A 19,697-nucleotide genomic window follows, 5' to 3' on the forward strand; every position below is an offset into this window, starting at 1 on the left:
TATACTCAGCAGTTGTAATCCATGGAAGACAGGATGCCTAAATAGATCCTGGGTCTGTGGTGTTTGAAAATAGGTGGCTAAGAGTTGATCTTGCCCATACGCTTGAAGCTCTTATGAGAAGCTGGCGTTGGCAGGAAGCTTTACAACACGGGTGTCAAACTGTGGTCCTCCAGCTGATATTGCAAAGAAATTGATGCCCCCTGTAGAATCCAGAGGAAAGAGTTGTGGTATGCAAGGACAAGACAGTAGGAATATTCATGGTTTAATAAGACAGATATTATTTACAGAAGTGCAGTCTGCCTTCAGTGCTCTTGCTGCTGGCTGGTTGTCCTCTACTCCAGGACTGGAATAAAACTGAAGAAAGCCCCATTCAGAAGCTGGCCTGGATCAATGAATGGATTAACCAAAAACACCACACACCCCTTAACCTAGAAAGAGATTTCCCTTTGTTAACTACAGCTAACTACAACCAAACTGAGTTATGTTCCATTGCTCAGTGTGACAAGCAGACTTGTATCTAATAAAGACAAGAAGGCCAGCTCTTTGGATCACTTTGTTCCTTCCTCTAGTTATTCTCTTCCTCAGAAGCAAGTTGAAGGCTTTTCTACAGGAGGTGCTTCTGCTTTGCAACCAAATATTTTTTCTGGGCTTTGAGCCGAGGCCTTTTCTTATATCCAAAGCAAGACAAGTTTTCTTCTAAACTGTAGGAGTTCTCTGTCGGGGTTACTAAAGACGATTCCTGCTGCATTGAGCAGGGGATTGAATTGAAGGCCTTCAAGATCACTTTCAGTTCTGACATTCTATAATGATAATGACATCTGCGCAGAATGAACCAGGTGATAAGGATCATCATCACAGCTGAGAACCGAACATTCAGTTCTTCCGATGGCATCTGTGGCTTGACGGAGAAAAGAGAGTTCCCTTCTGAAACATCATTTTGGTTAAGGTTTTGCATCTTAAAATCTCTTCCACAAAAGCCACAGATAATCGTAGCAGGTTATTTTTAGCATTTGCATTGCTCCCTTTGTGGTTAAGATTCATAAGATTCATCATAAGATTAACGATAAAATATATTTTGTTAAATCTGCCACTTCTCTATGGTGTCCCCCAGGGCTCCATATTGTCTCCAATGCTTTTTAACATCTACATGGAATCTCCTCCTGTTTTTTTAAAAACATCTCTTTTCTGGACTTTGTTGCTGATTGTCGACTAATCACTTCCTGAAATAGTTACAACCCCAACCCTTTCCCTTTAGTAACTGGGCTGCAGTCTTGTGCATGTTTTTGTGGAGAGTAAGCCTCAATGAACACAGTGGGAATTGCAAGTAAATTAACATATATTGTGATACTGAGACCACCAATTTTCTTTTTTCGGTACAGAGAATGTACACTTTACAAAACAATAAAAATCAAAGTTGCAAATCGGGAAAGACACTCCCCACCCCCACACTTCCTTCCACGCTTTTGTAACTAGGATGTGTGTGTGAAGTAAGCGGTATAACAGTGATACTGCTATTATTTTTGCTTTGGCGATAGACTATAATGAGAAATCACCAAAAATACTTAGAGCTTCTTTATTCCTTATCAGAATGGGATGAAACTTGCATGCATGGTAGACCTTCTGAGCCAGCGTGGTGTAGTGGTTAGAGTGCTGGACTAGGACTGAGGAGACCAGAGTTCAAATCCCCACTCAGCCATGATACTTGCTGGGTGACTCTGCGCCAGTCACTTCTCTCTCAGCCTAACCTACTTCACAGGGTTGTTGTGAGGAGAAACCAAAGTATGTAGTACACTGCTCTGGGCTCCTTGGAGGAAGAGTGGGATATACAATGTAGATGATGATCCCCAGATATCACAGAAACGCCTTCTTTGAAGGCACACTTAAAAGTTTTGTAGTTTGACTTCTCGTCATTTAAAACATCTCAATCAGAGGAGTTGGGGTGGGAATCATTTTTTTAAAAAAAATCTGATTAGTAATTAGTCAATACATAGCCTGCCCCTGTCTCAAAACATATGATTATCCTCACTTCCTCCCTACTTGGGAAGAAGTCCTAATAACAGCAGTGAGGCTTACATATGAGTGGGAGTGGGCTATTTTTTTAAAATTGCAATTGCAATAATAGTGGCATTGGGTTTTGTTTTGTTTTTTAAAGGCAAAGTGCAGTGATTGGATGTAAACTGGCAAAGGGGCACTCAAGTGCAGAAGTGAGGATGACTTTGGGAGCCAACCCTCCACTACCCACTACTTGTGCAGAAAATTACTTATCTTCAGACCCCGGACTAGGGATGTGCACGGAACCACGGAGGCGTGGTCCGGCACTGGGGGGAGTATCACTTTAAGGGCAGGGTGGGGTAGTGCTTACCCCTCCTGCCGCTCTTCTCCCTCCAGCGCTTGTCTTTAAACAAACGTTTTTGGGGAGGCAGGGTTGTTGCCACTGGTGCGCACGCACATGACATATGCAGCGCCCCGGCAGCGACAATGAGTGTGCGCGCCCCGTGCTGGTCCCATGTGTAGCACCAGCTTCTACTTACCTTGGCCTTCCAAGGTTTTTAAATTGTTTTAAAGTATTTTTGATTGGTTTTAAATTGTGTTAAAATTGTTTTTATATTGTTTTAAGTAGTGTGTTTTAAATGATGTTTGTTTTTTATGTTTTTAAACTAGTTGTGCACCTCCCAGAGCCTCTGGATGGGGCAGTTTATAAATGTAATAAATAAAAAAAATAAAATGTAGGTTACAGAAGGTGAGAGGTATGAAGACAGAAGACCTGATTGTATGTGAGATTGTGTGTCTCTTAATGGGCATTCTGACAAAGCTACAGATATGGAATGGCCGCTGTATGTGTATATATTATCATCTTACAATTAAAGTAGCTGCTTATATAAACCTAATTGACATCATTCTGAAGAAGGAATCTGCCTGGTTTTGCTACTACAGTGGGCTGCCTGATTACATAATACTGGTGTTGGACCTTTAGCAAGTTAATTAAAAGGCAGATGATGGAACATATAGTCACTAGAACTGGTGGAGGTAATAGCAATAGCAATAGCACTTACATTTATATACCGCTCTATAGCCGGAGCTCTCTAAGCGGTTTACAATGATTTTAGCATATTGCCCCCAACATTCTGGGTACTCAGGTAAGCCAAGATAACATGTTTAAATTAATTAGAAAAGAAATGAAGCTTCCAGCACTTTTACTGCATTGCTAGAGTAAGTGTTCTGCTGAGGGAAGTGTGGATTTCTTGGTGACATCTTCTAAAATCTTCTAGTAAGAACAAATCTGCCTACTTTCCTTTCACTGTCCCTATGACTGGACTAAATTTGGTCCAAGTTGGTTAGGCAGCTCACAGGTTAGCCCACTTGCACCTCAAATGTTCATGTATCTGCCATCTTGACCTGGGGTGGATGACATCATTATGAACTATGCATTTGAGGTGTCCCTACAACTCTACCAAATCGGTTCCCATTTGCACCTCAAGCATTCTTGTGTCTGCTATCTTGAATCAGGGTGGATAACATAATTACAAACTATGCCTTAGAGCTGTTCCTATGTGTCCCTACATCTGTAGCAGATTTGGTTCAAATCAGGCGGTTCACAAGTTAGCCCAGTTGCATCTTAAATGTTCATGTGTCTGCCATCTTGAATTGGGGTTGATGACATCATCAGAAACTACACCACTGAGGTGTCCCTATAACTGTACCCAATTTGGTTCATATTGGTCCAGGGCAGGTATTGCAATGCTGATGGGTCTCTCTCTCTCTCTCTCTCTCACTCACACACACACACACACACACACACACACATCTAGGTAATTTTGGAGCTGTTGTAAATATGTTGGCACAGCTGACCCAACAGGATTTATGGTCCCTCCAGTTCCACTTCTGTGAGTCATGATAGAAATTCTGTAGATAAGAAAGTAGCAGCTTAGCTGCACAGACTAAAGTGAAGGATGACTCTCAAAGATAAAGTAGTAGAAACAAAAATAAAGTCCCCTTGTAGAGGGGGGTCCTAGGTACCCCCCTCTACAATATCTGAGCAATAACTGAAATAAAAGAGCAAGGAAGGAGCAGAACAAGGATAGGCTGAAACAAGAAAGGTTGAACAATTATAAGCACGAGGAACACTGTCTGCAGTAGGCAATGTTGCTGACAGTACCGTCTCAGGAACAGTGTTTGCTTGATATAGGGTTCGAAATAATCGGCAGCCAATCAGGCTGTCCTGACTCAGCATTTCTATTCCCTCTCCCGCGAGATCTTACGCCTGCGTGTCTCCCACTGAGCCTTTCTCTTGAGACATCTTCTTAACACAGGTGAAATTCCAGCATCCTCCTGATCAGACTCCTCAGCCCTCATCTCTGCCAGCTGTTCAGATTCCCGTCTGCTGCCGTTCCACCTCAGCTTCTGAGCCTGCAATCCCAACCAAATCCTCCTGCTCCTCCTCTGACTCAGAGGTCTGGGCCATGACAGGAGCCTGGACTGAAAGGCCTTTGGAGCGCCCCCCCACCCCCACCCCTGCTGCAAGTTAAGCATCATTTTTTAACATGTAGGTTCTTGAGGGCACAAACCACACCACCTAGGACAGACTAAAGAGGATCTGGGGGGCCCCAGGGGCTGTGGAGGTCCTGGACTTCGGCCCCAAAGTCCAGGGGTAAGAACACCTCTACACATACATGGATGGACACACATATGGAATGCTGGGTGATCTCATCAGTCAGTCAACATTTGTACATATTATTACAAATATTTATATACCGCTTTTCAACAAAAGTTTCCAAATTGGTTTACATAGAAAAATTATAAATAGAGATGGTCCCCGGTCCCCAAAAGGCTCACAATCTAAAAAGAAACATAAGATAGGCACCAGCAACAATCACTGGAGGGATGCTGTGCTGGGGATGGATAGGGCCAGTTGTTCTCCCCCTGCTCAATAAAGAGAATCACCACTTTAAAAAGGTGCCTCTTTGCCCAGTTGGCAGGGAACGTAATGGAAAGTAGGTTCTACTGGAACAAGCTACTGGAAAGTAGGCTAAAAGAGTGTTCACTGGCCCACTTCACCAACCACAGGGTGACTTTAAAATGAAGACACTGGAAATCGACTCAGCAAAAGCCTATCCCATCTGAGATGTTCATCTACAGTATTTGATGGTTAGTCTCCACAGTGGGGAAATAACTTGCCTAGGGAGCAAGAGGTTGCTGGTTTGAATCTCTGCTGGTATGTTTTATCCAGACTATGGGAAACACCTATATCGGGCAGCAGTGATAAAGGAAGATGCTGAAAGGCATCATTTCATACTGTGTGGGAGGAGGTAATAGTAAACCCCTCCTGTATGCTACCAAAGAAAACCACATGGCTCTGTGGTCACTAGGAGTCGACACCAACTCGATGGCACAACTTTACTTTATTGCTATCTGAAGGAGAGGACTGGGTACAACTCCAAAGCACAACATCTTGGATTCTGAATTAAGTTAATTAGGTTAGATTGGTAAGCAACAAAAGCATAAGGGAATAGTAGTAAAGACTGATGGCCATGGAGATCAAGGACAGTGATTCATTTGTGAGAACTGAAGGCTGATCTAGAGAAGTTTGTCTCAGGTGGCAAGGACATTTCAAGTAGCAGGACAATTGTAGCTCCATCTTGGAAGAAGTTTTAAAAAATAGAGATGTGCATGAAATTTGCACAAATTGATATGATTTGGAACCGCTGAATAGGGTGGAGATTAATTCAAATTGATTTGAATTCGCCCAAATTCAAATCAAATTTAGGAAAATTTGCATCAGTTCGAGCAAATCTCCACTCTGTTCAATGGTTCCAAATCAGATAAATTCAAAGTTGATTCGAATTCAGATTGATTTGTGTGAATTTCATGCACACCACTATTAAAACCCCCCACAAGAAATCCAGGCAGAGAAAACACATTCTAGTCACAGACAGCCAAGATCAGGAATAAAGCCCCATTCAAACATGGTTGTAGGAGTATACATATATCTGTACACTTGTTTTGTGTGAATGACTGTACCTGGGTTCATTTTAAAAGGGAACCTGGATAAGGCCCTTCAAATGCATGGTACAGATGGGAAGTGTACTGCTATACCTGTGTTCAACATAACATGTGAATCACTGTACACTGTATATTTATTGTATGCATGTTGAACATAATGTGTGAACGGGGCTTTGGTCTGCTTGAAATGAATTGAAAGTGTGGAAAACTCCCCTTTCAGTCTCTCTCTGAAAGGATGAAAAGCATATGCCTCTGCTTCCAAGACAGTAGCCATCTTTTATATGTCCCAGCTCAAGCTCATCTACAATTCTAACTTGAGGCATTTATGGTAGAAGTTAAAACTAACTAAAAGCTCCATCTTGTTTGACCTGTTTTAATACCTCCAGCCATGGGGCAGATTTAGATAACTGCCAACAGCCCTGCCCACATTCCATTATTGATATGATTTGGAACCGGTGAATAGGGTGGAGATTAATTCAAATTGATTTGAATTCGCCCAGATTCAAATCCAACATTCTACCAAGATTATCCTCCTGACTTCCAGATCTTGAGGATGGAAGAAGGTAAAATATTGTGTGGAGAATCTTGGTAACTTGACTTGGCTGGTTAAGTTGGTGCTCATACCCTCATTCATACTCCCATTTTACTGAGACGTTACCAGCGTATGGAGCTGCCAGGGGTCATCGGAACCCAGCCATAGAGTGGGAGGAGACTTCTAGTCTAACACCCTGCTCATTGCAGGAATGATAGATCTAGACTGAGCATCCACAACAGATGGCTGTCCAGCCTCTGCTTGAAGACCTCCAGTGAGAGAGAGCTCCCCCACGGTAGTTTCTACTAATGCTCAGCTGAAATCTACCATCCTGTAACTGAAACCAATTAGAGACTGCCCTGTCCTCTGGGGCAGCAGAGAAGAAACTGTTGCCTCTTTCATGTGGCAGCCTTTCAGATAATTGAAGAGTGCTACTACTGGTTCCCCCTTAGTCTTCTTTTCTCTAGGCTAAACATATTCCTTATAGGATTTGTTTTCCAGAATCCCTGACCATTTATATTACCCTGTTCTAAACACATTCCAGTTTGCCCATATCCTTTCGAAAAATGTGATGTCCGGAACTGTACTCCAGACGAGGTCTGACCAGTGTGGCATAAAGCAAGATCTTTTACTTCTCATGACTTGGAAGAACCATTAGTGTGGTTCTGCTAATGCAGCTGCTGCCTACAACTGGATTTGCCTTTTTTGACGTGGGAGTGATTACAATCCCAAGATACTATTCACACGTGTAACTGACAAGACATCCCCCCCCCACCAATACCTGTGCATTTGATCCTCCCCCTCCACCAGTGCAGAACTGTGCATTTGTTAGTTTCAGCCAATTTCCCCCTTCTATTAAGGTAATCATTCCTGTCTTCTGAGGTACTAGGCATCCATTCCAGTTCTGTGTTGTCTCCAATTTGATGAGGATTCCCTCCATTCCTTCATTTGTAGCCATTGAACATCTACCTCCTTGTCACTGGATCCTAGGGAGGCAGTGGTGGGCTGGATATAGGCTAGCAAACTGAGGTTAAATCCAAACAAGACAGAGGTGCTGCTGGTCAGTAAGAAAGCCAGTCGGGAGTGGGGGATTCAACCCACTCTGGATGAGGTTGTACTTCCCTTGAAAGAGCAGCTTGGGGGTATTGCTGGACTGGGATACCCGGCTCTGCTTTTAGATGCTCAGGTGGAGGTGGTAGCCAGGGGTGCATTTGCACAACTTTGGCTATTGCACCAGCTACGTTCCTTTCTCAAGAAGGCAGATCTGGCCATGGTTACCCATGCCTTAGTCAAGTCATAGCTGGATTACTGCCATGAGCTTTACATGGAGCTGTCCTTGAAAAGTATTTGGAAACTTTGGTTGCTGCAGAATGCGGTGGCTAGGATTTTTTCTGGAGTTGTTCATCTGGAGCATATTACACCTATTCTGAAAGAGCTGCACTAGTTGCTAATTTGTTTCCAGATCCAATTCAAAGTGCTGGTTATCACCTTTACAGCCCTTAATGGTTTGGGCCCTGGTTATCTGAAGGATCACCTGCTCTTGAAGGTTTCTGCCCATCCAACAAGGTCGTCAGAGGGGCCTTTGCTCTGCATGTAGACACCAAGGGAGCCTCAATTGTCCTGCACATGGGACAGGGCCTTCTGTGTTGTTGCCCCCAGGCTCTGGATTGTTCTCCCAGTGGGATCCGTTCTCTAACTCTGTGGCTGCTTTCAAAAAACAACTAAAATGTTTCTAATTGTTTAGGTTTTTACCCTTTAGGGGTTGCCAGTTTCTCTGCCCCTTGCTACTCTTTCTCTTTCTATGGCTGTTGCGTTGTGGCATTTCTACAGTTTTTAATGCTTTTAGTACTTTAATGTGATTTTAATGGAATTTTATTGTATTTTAACTTGTGTAAATCACCTTGGGGTGAGTTTTATGAAAGGTGGCATAGAAATTGAACAATAAATAAATAAAATTATGATAATGACAATGTTAAAGAATACTGTATTAAGGACACAGCAAATGCAGCAAACCACTTAGCTATGTTGACTGACATCCTGATTAAGGTTCTCAACACTCAGGGAGTTACTCTATACTTAATTTCAGTAGGGCTACTCAGGAGTATTTTAGATTACCCTTGAGCATTTTGACAAGTGTGCTTTGTCCAGTTGAATCTAAATAAAGCTAATGAGTCACAGGCTTGACCAGGCCTTGCCTAATTCTTAGCTAAGTTAACTGCCTTACTGGTAGCTAAAATGAGTCCAAATGGGACGCCTTTATTTCAAGGAAATCAATACAGAGATTAATGCCGCATTGTTCCTTATTGTGCAGAATGCACCTGTAGTTTCTAGGTACTGGCTAATTGGTTTTCAAACACACAAACAGACCAACTTCCTTTTAAGGCACATTCTTAGCTAAGTAACTAATGTTGTTGAACTACTTTTAGAAATAGCATTCCTCTCTGTGTTCCACTTAGACTCTGGTTGTGATTCAGTGACGGATGCAGAAGTGGAGGATGACGGAGACCTACACGGCCTGTGCAACCGTGCAATAAGTCAGCAGCATGGGATGTCGGTGACGAGACTGCGGAATCTAATTGCAGTGCAGCCGGATCGCATACGGTGTGGGGTACAGAATGTTTCCATTCCTTCAAAGCTGTCATGAGAGGGCAGAATTTTTTTAAAAAATGCTGTGTTGGGAATGCAAGCTTAGTTTTGCCACCACCTTCCATATCTCAAACCTGTGTTTATGTTGTTGACTGAAAGTGATAACCTTGTGATGAGTTTGCCTTCCCCTGCTCATAGTTGTAACCTGACACCCTGTTGGGCATTTTCCTTCATTAATTCCACAGTATTGTCTGCTGCAAGGTGGGAAGGAATGCACAATGTGATGGCCGATAACTACGTATTGGGGGTGAATTTGACATGGGGCTACCAATTTTGGTGGCAACCCAGTGTTTGACATCCTCCTAACTTGGGAGTGATGATTTTATAACACTTCACTAGCTGGATGCCCTGATGGTTGTGATGTAAACCTAGAGCAAAGATGCTTTGCTTACGCACTTACTGAGGAACCACATCTGTTTCGTCATGCTCATGTCCAGGGCCCAAGAATGGCTGGTGCCCCAGGCAAAGCTGGTTTTGGCACTCTGCCTCATTTGCCTGGGTGGGTAAGTGGGCAGGCAGTCCCCATTGTCTGAGCAGGGGGACGGATGGGTGAGCAGACTTGCTGTCTTCACTGTTCTGCTGCCTTCGCCTGCCACTATTGCCACTGCCAGATGCTTCTGGGCAGCTGGCCTGCCACCATGCATTAAAACGATGTTGCTGTGTGATGCAGCAATGCGATTATAATGTGTCACAGCAGGCCAGTTTCCCAGAAGCTGCCAGGAGTGGCAAGCGGAGGCAGCAAGGAGCACAAGTGGGTGGCGGCTGAGCAGGCTACAGAGATGGGAAGCCCCAGTTCGGGGGCCTCAGCTCTATCACCAGCCTGCTTACTCACTGAAACAACAGGAGGTGAGCGCATCCTCCCACAGGGATGGGGGTCCAAAGCAGGCAAAGAGGGCAGGGTGCAACAGTGCACTTCACAAGCTGCTGTTCCAGGCGACCGCCTAGATCTTCCTAGCAAGCAGGCCAGCCCTGCTTTTGGCTCGCCAGATGGCATGTGTCCCAGGTAATCAGCACCCTTCCCCACTTGGTGTCCTAGGCAACTGCCTAGTTTGCATAGTGGATGAGCCAGAACCGTTCAAGTCTTGATTGTTGACATTGAAACATGGGTATTACCAAAGCTATCCATGCTGCTCTATTGGTGAGGCTTGAATGGTAGATTTTGAAGAGTTTATTGAAGAATTTAGCTGCATGCTTGCTTCTGCAGTTTGGTATCCCAAAATTCTTGGAACTGTATTGCTTTTGATTAATGAAGCAAATGCAGTATATGGCTTTAAGGCAGGCCTGCTCAACTTAGGCCCCCCAGCTGTTTTTGGACTACAACTCCCATAATTCTCAGCCACAGCAGCCAATAGCCAGGAATTATGGGAATTGTAGGCCAACATCTGCAGGAGGGCCAAAGTTGAGCAGGCCTGCTTTAAGGTGTGTAATTAAAGTCCTTTATGAATAGGGACAGAAGCAAATTACAATCACAACAGTAATAGAATAACATCATAATTACAGACTGGCAACATGTGCATGTGTTACTTGAGCCTATGGCTGAGCATGGTGAAAATACCAAAGTTGTTATCAAAGACAGAAGTCCCTACTATAACTTGAGTCTTACTTCATGTGCACATTTTCTGTTTTCTATTTTTCTGGATTTTTGTTTTTGTGGTGGGTAGGGACACTGATGTTCAGTTCCAGCTTTTGTTCATCCAGCTCTAAATTTTCAGGAATGAATGGCTGGTGAGGGATCAATTTAATGTTTTCATCAATATTAGCTGAGGTTGTAGGGAGGGAAATGGATTATGGAACAGATTATATCTAATGATGAATGGTGTTAGTTTATTGTGTGACTGTGTGTTCGTGTGTATACACAATGATCAGCAGATTAACAAATTTAGTGTACAATTTCCATCTCTGTTCCTCAGGAGAGTTCACACGCACACAGTTGTCTTTATGTTCTTTTGTGGGGGTGGGTTAATCCCCCCCAGCCATGGAATGGCTTATGAGAAAGCTGTGAAATGACTTATGAGAAAACAAAAGAGTTTTAGACACTTTTCCCCTTCAGAAGCAGAAGGGATGTGACTTGAAGAAGACAATTCATTAATGAAGCGAATTTGGTATATGGCTTTAAACTTTTGTAATTAATGTCCTTAATGGACAGGGACAGAAACAAATGAAAACAGCCGCAATAATAATAATATTTAAAAGGGGACAATCCATCCAACCTCCTACACATGTGAGTGCCTCTCTGTGTGGAAGGCTTCTGATGGGGATCTGTGTGTGGAGCAGCACATACAGGAGGGGTGAGGAAAAAGAAATGTGGGACTGGTGCATGCCCATGGTGGGGAGAGAATCTTCCAGCATTTCACATAATTATCTCAGTAATCTTTACAGTAATCCTGTAGGAAAGTATTATTATCCCCCAATTACAGAAAGGGTGAGAGTTGCCAAATGTTAACCTATGTATATTTCATGTTCCACACAAGTGTATTAAACTCACAGTGTGATTAAACTTAAACATTATAAGACCAAACAGATTTTATTTTGTTTGGGGTTTTAAAAAACAAAACAAAACAAACAAAAAGATTCTTTAGCCCTTTTGGTTGCATCGAGGCTAAAAAAGAGCATGCTTGAAAGTGTGTTGGCAATGTGTGGTGAATTTTCAGAAGGCAAAAGTGTATAGTGGCTAGGGTGCAGGGACTTCGCTCCCTATCATGAACAGAAACAATATGCAAAACAGGCAATTTTATTAACTTATACTGATTGCAGAATTAATATTTCCATGGAATGGATTTTGAGATGCCTTCATGCAAAATATGTGTGTGTTTGATAGTATGGTATAATTTTCCTTTAGTATATTACTATGTAATATATCATATAATAACTGAAATCAAGATCTGAATCGGGGATTTCTAGTTAATAGCACCCACTCTTAACCACAATGTTATCAGCGATCAAAACTTGTTTTCATTTCTGATCTATAGAAGATAGGATTTACTACTGTGCTTTCTTTTAGCCTCACCTACGCTCTTTTGTAAAGTAAAGTACAGTTGTGCCATCTTGACTCCTGGAGACCGTAAAGGTAAAGTGTGCTGTCAAGTCGATTTCAACTCCTGGCGACCACAGAGCCTTGTGGTTTTCTTTGATAGAATACAGGAGGGGTTTACCATTGCCTCCTCCCGTTCAGTATGAGATGATGCCTTTCAACATCTTGCTATATCGCTGCTGCCCAGTATATGTGTTTCCATTAGTCTGGGAAACATACCAGCTGGGAATTTGAACTGGCAACCTTCTGCTTGCTAATCAAGCAGGGGCAGAGCCACTGTTGGGGGAATGGGTCCAAAGAATCAGGGCCGCTGCCCCTCGGGAGCCGTGCCTCATGGCCTTGACAACCCCCCCCATGCGTCTGACATCAGACGCGGGGGGTGCTGGTTTAGCTCCCGAATGGGGCTGCGCGGCCCTGTTCGGGAGTTAAGTGGCCAGTGCTGCGAACGCAGTGCCGGCCCCAATCTAGCTCTTGAATAGGGCTGTGCGGCCCCATTCGGGAGTTGGACAGCCAATGCTGTGTTCACAGCACAGTTAGAAGTGGCTCTCTCCTGCCTTTAAGGCTGGGAAGAGCTGCTCCTGGCCACGCTGCGAATGCAGTGCCCGCCGGGCTCTAACTCCAGAACAGGAGTCCATTTGGGAGCCAGACCATGCCCCCCGCGTCTGACATCTGACACGGGGGCATGGCTAGCCCCGGCGTCTGATGTCAGGCGTGGGGGCAGGGTGAGGGGGGCCGCTGGGGTGGCTGGGCACGGGCCGCTCTCGGTCTGGCTCCGGCACTGTAGTCAAATATTTCCCCACTGCACCACTTAAGGTGACTGTACATCACATGAAATTGATGGCTTCTGCTTGAGGAAGCCATCAATTTCTGCTTACATATGGAAAGAGAAGACTTAATGGGAACAGCATAAGGCTGGGTTGCCTAGTAGTTGGATATGTAGAAATGTTGAAGGTATGATGGTTGCAAAAAGGCTTTGAAGAAGGTTTTGTTAGAAGAGAAGGAGTTTACTGTTATTTCTGTGTTAAAATTACTGCAGCTGTGTTCTGGGAGTCAAACTTGTATACCAGTACTACTTAGAGCATTTGACATTGTAAAAATAATAATGCAACCTTAATTCTTGGTTTGCAATAAACTCTATCTCTCCTTCCAGTACAACATACTGGAAACCAGTAAATTAAATATTAAAATAGACAAAATTATGGTTGTATTGCAATTATACATTCACCTTGTAGGGCAGCAGTTTAATACCAGTGTATCTGATCTCAATCTGAATTAATACCTCCACAGGAGGTTTTACAGACAGGGCTCCCCCCTCCCCACCGAATCCACTCCTGATTGGAGTGTGCTAGTCCTCCTATTCCAGGGATTTAACTTGATCTCCCTGCAGGCTATCAGGGACCAGGACAGACAGGGCTTTGTTTTTCTCTGAAGGGAGGCTGCGAATTCTGGTTTCGCCTGAGTTATATCTGGAATAAAAAAAATCTGGGGCTTCTGCTTTCTCCAGGGTGTTGATGGAGGTGCTGATGGCTATGTGAATGGTCCATCTAACACCTTGAATTAAAATGCCTCAATTCTGCTGCAAAGCAGATTCGCTCTTCAGATACCCTGAGGCATAGAGCCATGTGTAAAAAACCTCCAGGTTAAACATTATTCAGGTTCTCTTGAGTTCAGTGGCCAATAGATTGTAACAGGCCAAAGTAACTGATTACCATCTGGATAATATTAAAGTTCAACTGGGATTTTAATAAAGCATTTAAAAGGAATCTGGATATTGTGCACAAAGAACAAAACCCTGGTCAATGCATATGAGGAAAAAGCATGAAGGCGAAGTAGTGCCCACTAAACTATATATTTTGGAGACTGAAAGGAACGTACAAAAATGGAAAATAAAGGAAGCATTATTTATAGAGAGATAGCCACCTAATGGTGTAGCAGGGAAATAACTTGCCTAGGGAGCAAGAGGTTGCCGGTTCAAATCCCCGCTGGTATGTTTCCCAGACTATGGGAAATACCTATATCGGGCAGCAGCAATATAGGAAGATGCTGAAAGGCATCATCTCATACTGTGCGGGAGATGGCAATGGTAAGCCAAGAAAACCACATGGCTCTGTGGTCGTCAGGAGTCGACACCGACTCGACGGCACACCTTTGCCTATTTATAGAGAAACTGAGACCAGACATCATTGCTTGGGAGGCACAGGCTGATGCTATAAAGTTCATTAGCCTCTGAGAAAAATCAGGTGATTGCTCTTCTCTCTCCCCCCACCCCCACCCCTCTCATTATGTCTCCGCCAATCATGGAACAGAGTGTTATCTGCTTTAAATAATTTAACAGCTGGGGAACAGAAGAGGCCTCTTATCTGTGCTTGTTTGTTTAACTGATGATGGTGTGTAGACCAAAACATTTTATTTCATACTAGCATATACCGCTCAGAGCATCTGTGCGCTAGGACTTTATTGCTCACGCACTCACTTACTCAGCCGCCTCCCTCTCACTCGCTTACTCTTCCTCCCCTTCCCCTCTTGCGCACTTGCTCATCCCTCTCCCCTTCACTCACTCACTCAGGGAGAGTCTCCTTGCAAGGAGGATGGCTGATCTGGGGTGGGAGAGTGCACCAAGGGCTGTTCTCTGTCACCCCACGGAGTCTCCTTGCAAGGAGGACAGCCAAGCTGGGGCTTGCCGCCGGCCTGCATGGAGGGACCCAGCCGTCGCCCTCACAAGGAGACTCAGCAGGGCAATGGAGGCCCCACAACTCACTGCTCCGTGTCTCTTCTCAATGTCCCTTCCTCCTCCTCCACAGGAGCAGCTGCCTCTCTGACCGCCGCTTATCCTACACTGTGCCTTCTCTCTCTCTCTTAACTCTCTCTCACAAGTCTCGCAAGATGTGCCACGTACCATGGGATTTCCAAATATGCCCTTATATCAACTTTATTTTTGCGCAGTAAAGGGTGTTTTTGAAGAGAGTTGAGAAATCTGGATATTTATGCTAAGTTAATGTAATTCAGTGTCTATCCTGCCCGCACTCAACACATTTCTTTAAAAAGCAAATACAAACTAAATAATTACTCAATATTAAATATATACAATATAGAAAATAACATTACCCCACTCACAGTTCACCCTTGAAATTAAAAGCAAGAGCAACTTGCAAAATGTTTCCATTAACCCAGACAGTGTTTAGGTTCAAATTTTGGTGGATCAAAATGAGAAAAGAGTCTCCCAAGTGCGGCGCAGCTACTAAGAACTTCTCTTTATGTGCTCTCACTATTTAAATGTGGGACTTACACAGTGCATCAAGAAGACATTTTTGATTGTAACTGGGGTGGGGTGGGGTATGTTACCTTAAAAGTGCTCTCTGTTGTAATCAGTCAGCTTCCACATAGCTCAGTGCTGTAGCTGTTTTCCTTCCTGCTTCATCTACCTCAGGTCTTTTGCAAACCAAGCGAGCTTGGGGACCTGTGCCAAGGAAGTCTTGGGAAGCAACATCTCTAATCATCTGTGTCAATGACTGAATGCTATCAAAATGGGAGCCACTAAGGTGGAAATTCCCTGAAGAGCCAGCCCAGCAGTCTAATTGGTTTCAATAGTCTCTGGGGGATAGGCATAAATGTGGATAGGCATCAAGGCGGTGTCATAAATGGGCCAAAATAAGGTAACTGCAGTGCAGGATTTCTCTGAATTTGGTGTTTTGAAGTCAAATGTTTTATGAAAGGCTGAGGTGAAGAGTTGGAACTAATTGAAGAGAGGATGGATGGAGAATAAAGGCAGGGTCCATGGACTGAGATGCAGGTGATAGTCGCACAAAATGAAGGAATCCCAGGCTCATTGGACTGTCTGCACAAACTTTCTCAATTGTAGTTTAGCAAATACCAGCATCATTTTTCCTTTTTTGTTTTTCCCCTGTAAGAAACAGGAACCTAGAAGAAACTTGCAAGATTCTATTCAGGTTATCATGTGCCATGCTCTGCAGAATATTTTCATTTAAAAGATAAACAGATGTGAACTTAAACTGATACTTTTGTTGATTTTTTTGTGATTGTGGATCGATGTGTTTTAATTCTTTGTGTGCATTTTTTAAAATGCTTTTTATATTGCATGTTATTTTGGACACATGTTTTGAAGAAAAGGACTACCAAGTCTGTACAGAAATAAATAGCGATTGTACAGTATTCAAGAGCCCCTGGATATGATTACTTAAAAAAATGTTATAATCTACTTCTAGGTGCAGACAACAGTTTACATCCTGCTAAAATGTAAGCTGGATAGCCAAGTAAAAATGGAAGTGGAATTTTCTTCTGAGAGCTGTCAGTCGATGCGAGTCCCAGCTAGAATGGAGAATGAGTATATAGTCTCAGTTTGCACACCTGGTAGGTACAAAACGTGTCCTTCCTTTTACTAAACTGCATTTCTGGAGCAGGAAGTATTAGCAGAATTTAATTATTTAACCCAGACACTGGCCCTCCTCTCAAAAGTAAATTGGGACTACCAATTTACTTCCTGCCTAACATGTAGTCAGGAACTGCTACCTTCTAATCAGAGCTAAAAAAACCTAACAAACATTAAAAAAGAAAGTTAGGTCTATGTGAAACCTCAGAACGATTAATGCTAGAAATAGAATGTGTAGAACTTTAACAGCCTGATTTAGACCATGCTTCCTGTTTTCACACTTCTGTGTAATGTCTGAAGTGAGGGTTTGCGACTTCGCGTGTCACATGGGTGACTGCATGAGCTCAGATGTGGGGAGAGCAGCCTCCAAAGGAAGCAGAAGTTCACTCGCACTTCCTGTTTCACTCACTTGCTACCAAACATTCAACACCACTGTTAATTTTAACTTTGTGTCTGTGTCGAAAGTACATGAGGACATTCTGTGATATTCAGATGTGAAATATTATGTGTCTTCAAACAAGGGCATCTGAAAAAATAATTATGGGAGGAACAGTTCTATTAATTCTAACTACAGACCATTGGCCTGACTCTTTATTATCATTGATGCCCCCCACTTTCCACTGAATAAGAATGAAGGAGAAAAATTAGGCACCAGAGGGGCCACAATTGTGTGTGTGTGGTTTGAAACTGACTTGTAACAACTAATTTATCCATTTAACAATAATATAGTAGGGCTACAGATAGATGTACAGCTGTAATTTAAGAACAATAAAGAGGAACTCTAGGCAGACATGCATTTTAAAAACAGAAATCTGAGCAGCTACAAGCCATGCCCCCAAGGCTGCATTTCACATCCTTCACACAGAACCTATGACCTACCTTGGCGATGGAATGCTAGGTATCAGGTCTGAAACTGGTCTGGCTTCTCTAGTAATGCAGAGGGCTGGCCCTAGGGTTTTTTTGGTACCCTAGGCAACATGACTTTGGTGCCCACACACCCCAGGCAAGCCAAGCTCCACCACAACCTGGCTTCCAAGCCCCAGGGCTACTCTTTGCAGAGTGTTCCACCACTTCTGGGTGCTCGGTGAATGACAGGCTGCCCCAACTTCATAATGTCCTGGCTGGTGTCCAGGACATTATGCTTCCATTCTGTTTCCTTTCCTCCAAGCACAGGAAGGAAGAGACCCAGTGGAAGCCAAGAAGGACAAACCACCTGCTGCCGCCACCACCACCAACCCCATGTGATGCAGCCGCTCTGGATTTCTTCCAGTTCCAGAAGAAAATCAGAGCAGCTGCATCACTTGGGTTCTTCTCCTCCTAGTGGGTGGGCCAGCCCTGAAATGCATGTCTGTAAAACAAAACCACAGCAGCGGAAATACATCAAGAATGTTCAATAAATTTCTAACTCTGGCAAGGTGGCAAGCACCCTGTCTTGCCACCCCATCCTCACACTTCTTCAAAACAGATACTATGTTTATGTTCCATACTAGTAGGTGAGGCCTGTTGCTGACCAGGCAAAATCACTTTGCAAAGATTACACTGATCGGGAAATCAAATATATGTATTTAAAAAAAAAAATTATGTGGTTGAAAACGGGAAGTAAAATAACAGCTTGAAATTTGTAGGATTTAACCTTCAAATTATTTAATTTAATTTAATTTAATAATTACAATATTATTTGAATCATAGTAAATTTGAGAAAGATCTGCTTCTCTTAGGCATGATGTTGTTTTTGTATTACTTATCTGATTATTGAGTATTAAAAATCTGAGAACAATAACAGTTAAAATCTGCTGATTGCATTAAGAATCTATCTATCTATCTGTCTATCTATCTATCTATTCGATTTCTATACCACCCTTCCAAAAATGGCTCAGGGCGGTTTACACAGAGAAATTACAAATAAATAAGATGGATTTCTTCTTTTTTTAAAAATTAAACCATTCATCAAGTGTACACATTTTTTACGCAATGCTTTTTAATGCACTGTGTAAAAAGTAGTGCATTCAGGTATTTTCAGTGGCAGGATTGTGTATGCAAAATTTGTATCTGTAGGTCATCAGGTTTGTTATGATCGAGGCTAAAGGAAGAATGAAGTGCTGAATAGTGTCCCTGGCTAATTCTTAAACTTTCTGTTTCATTTCTGGATAAGCTTGGGTTTACACAATTGCCTATCGTGCTGGTTTGTAGGTTTCTCTAGGAGGGCTTTTTGGTGCTTTCTTCCCTGACTTTCCAAACTGATTGCATGTGGAAGAGAAACCGAATGAGCTTCATGCAGCAGTTCTCACAAGTTTCTTTTGTATACTTGTTGCTATGTTTCCATCTGCACTAGGGGGCATAAAATTACCAGGTGATTGTCTATACGTCCCCCTTTTCCTCCCCCATGCCCCCCCCGAACTTGTTTTTTAGTTTAAGTTCTATTTTAGTTGACTTCGGGTTTATTGAACTTCCTCAGCTTCTCGCTTCCTTTCTACCAAAATTCCCATGGAGCTTGGAATGGGAGAAACAAAAGAATAGATGTTTGTGGTTTTAAGTATGACCTGGTTCTCTGAATATTGTTGCTGATTATTAACTAGTCACTTCCTGAAATCCGACCTATCATTTTTTAATGACTTGACTGCAATGAAAGTTGTTTTTAAACTCAAAAGGGAATGGCCAGAAGAACAGCGACAAAGGTGCACTCAGGTGCAGAAGAAGAAGTGTGCCCATAACCCTCTGCTACATTGAGCCCTTTCTCATGAGCAGTGAGAAAAGACTACCGTGTTTATGGGGAGGAAGCCCTAAAGAACTTACCTCCCCACAGGCGATCATTCTGCTGTCCCTGGGCAGGCGGATTGCCTGTCCACACAAGCACCGGCTGTTGCCAGTAGCACCGAGGGTTGAGGTGCCGGAACGCATTGCCCCATCCCCTGGAGCTCCATTAATGAACCGCACAAGTGTGTGGTGCATTATAGGGATCCCCCCTCTCCTCCCCAAGTTTGCCAGCCGCGGCTGCGTGCAGCCACAGCTAACACATTATCAAAGAAACAGGACTAGGAGAGCACTTGCTCTCCTAACCTCATTTTCAAGGGTAGCTCCTTAGGCGGGTTTGCCGACATGTT

General features: G+C 43.3%; 1 protein-coding gene across 3 annotated transcripts in view; it reads left to right on the forward strand.

Moving 5' to 3' along the window:
• Positions 1-19,697, forward strand: part of PIK3AP1 (phosphoinositide-3-kinase adaptor protein 1) — a 91,633-nt gene that overhangs the window by 12,387 nt on the left and 59,549 nt on the right. For all 3 annotated transcript variants that reach the window (XM_053305757.1, XM_053305759.1, XM_053305758.1), the window contains 2 exons: positions 8,989-9,140; positions 16,433-16,577. In XM_053305757.1, the coding sequence (XP_053161732.1) occupies positions 8,989-9,140; positions 16,433-16,577 (297 nt within the window). The remainder of the gene's footprint in view (positions 1-8,988; positions 9,141-16,432; positions 16,578-19,697) is intronic.

Source organism: Hemicordylus capensis, chromosome 3 (genome assembly GCF_027244095.1).
Source record: "Hemicordylus capensis ecotype Gifberg chromosome 3, rHemCap1.1.pri, whole genome shotgun sequence".
Classification (NCBI taxonomy): domain Eukaryota; kingdom Metazoa; phylum Chordata; class Lepidosauria; order Squamata; family Cordylidae; genus Hemicordylus; species Hemicordylus capensis.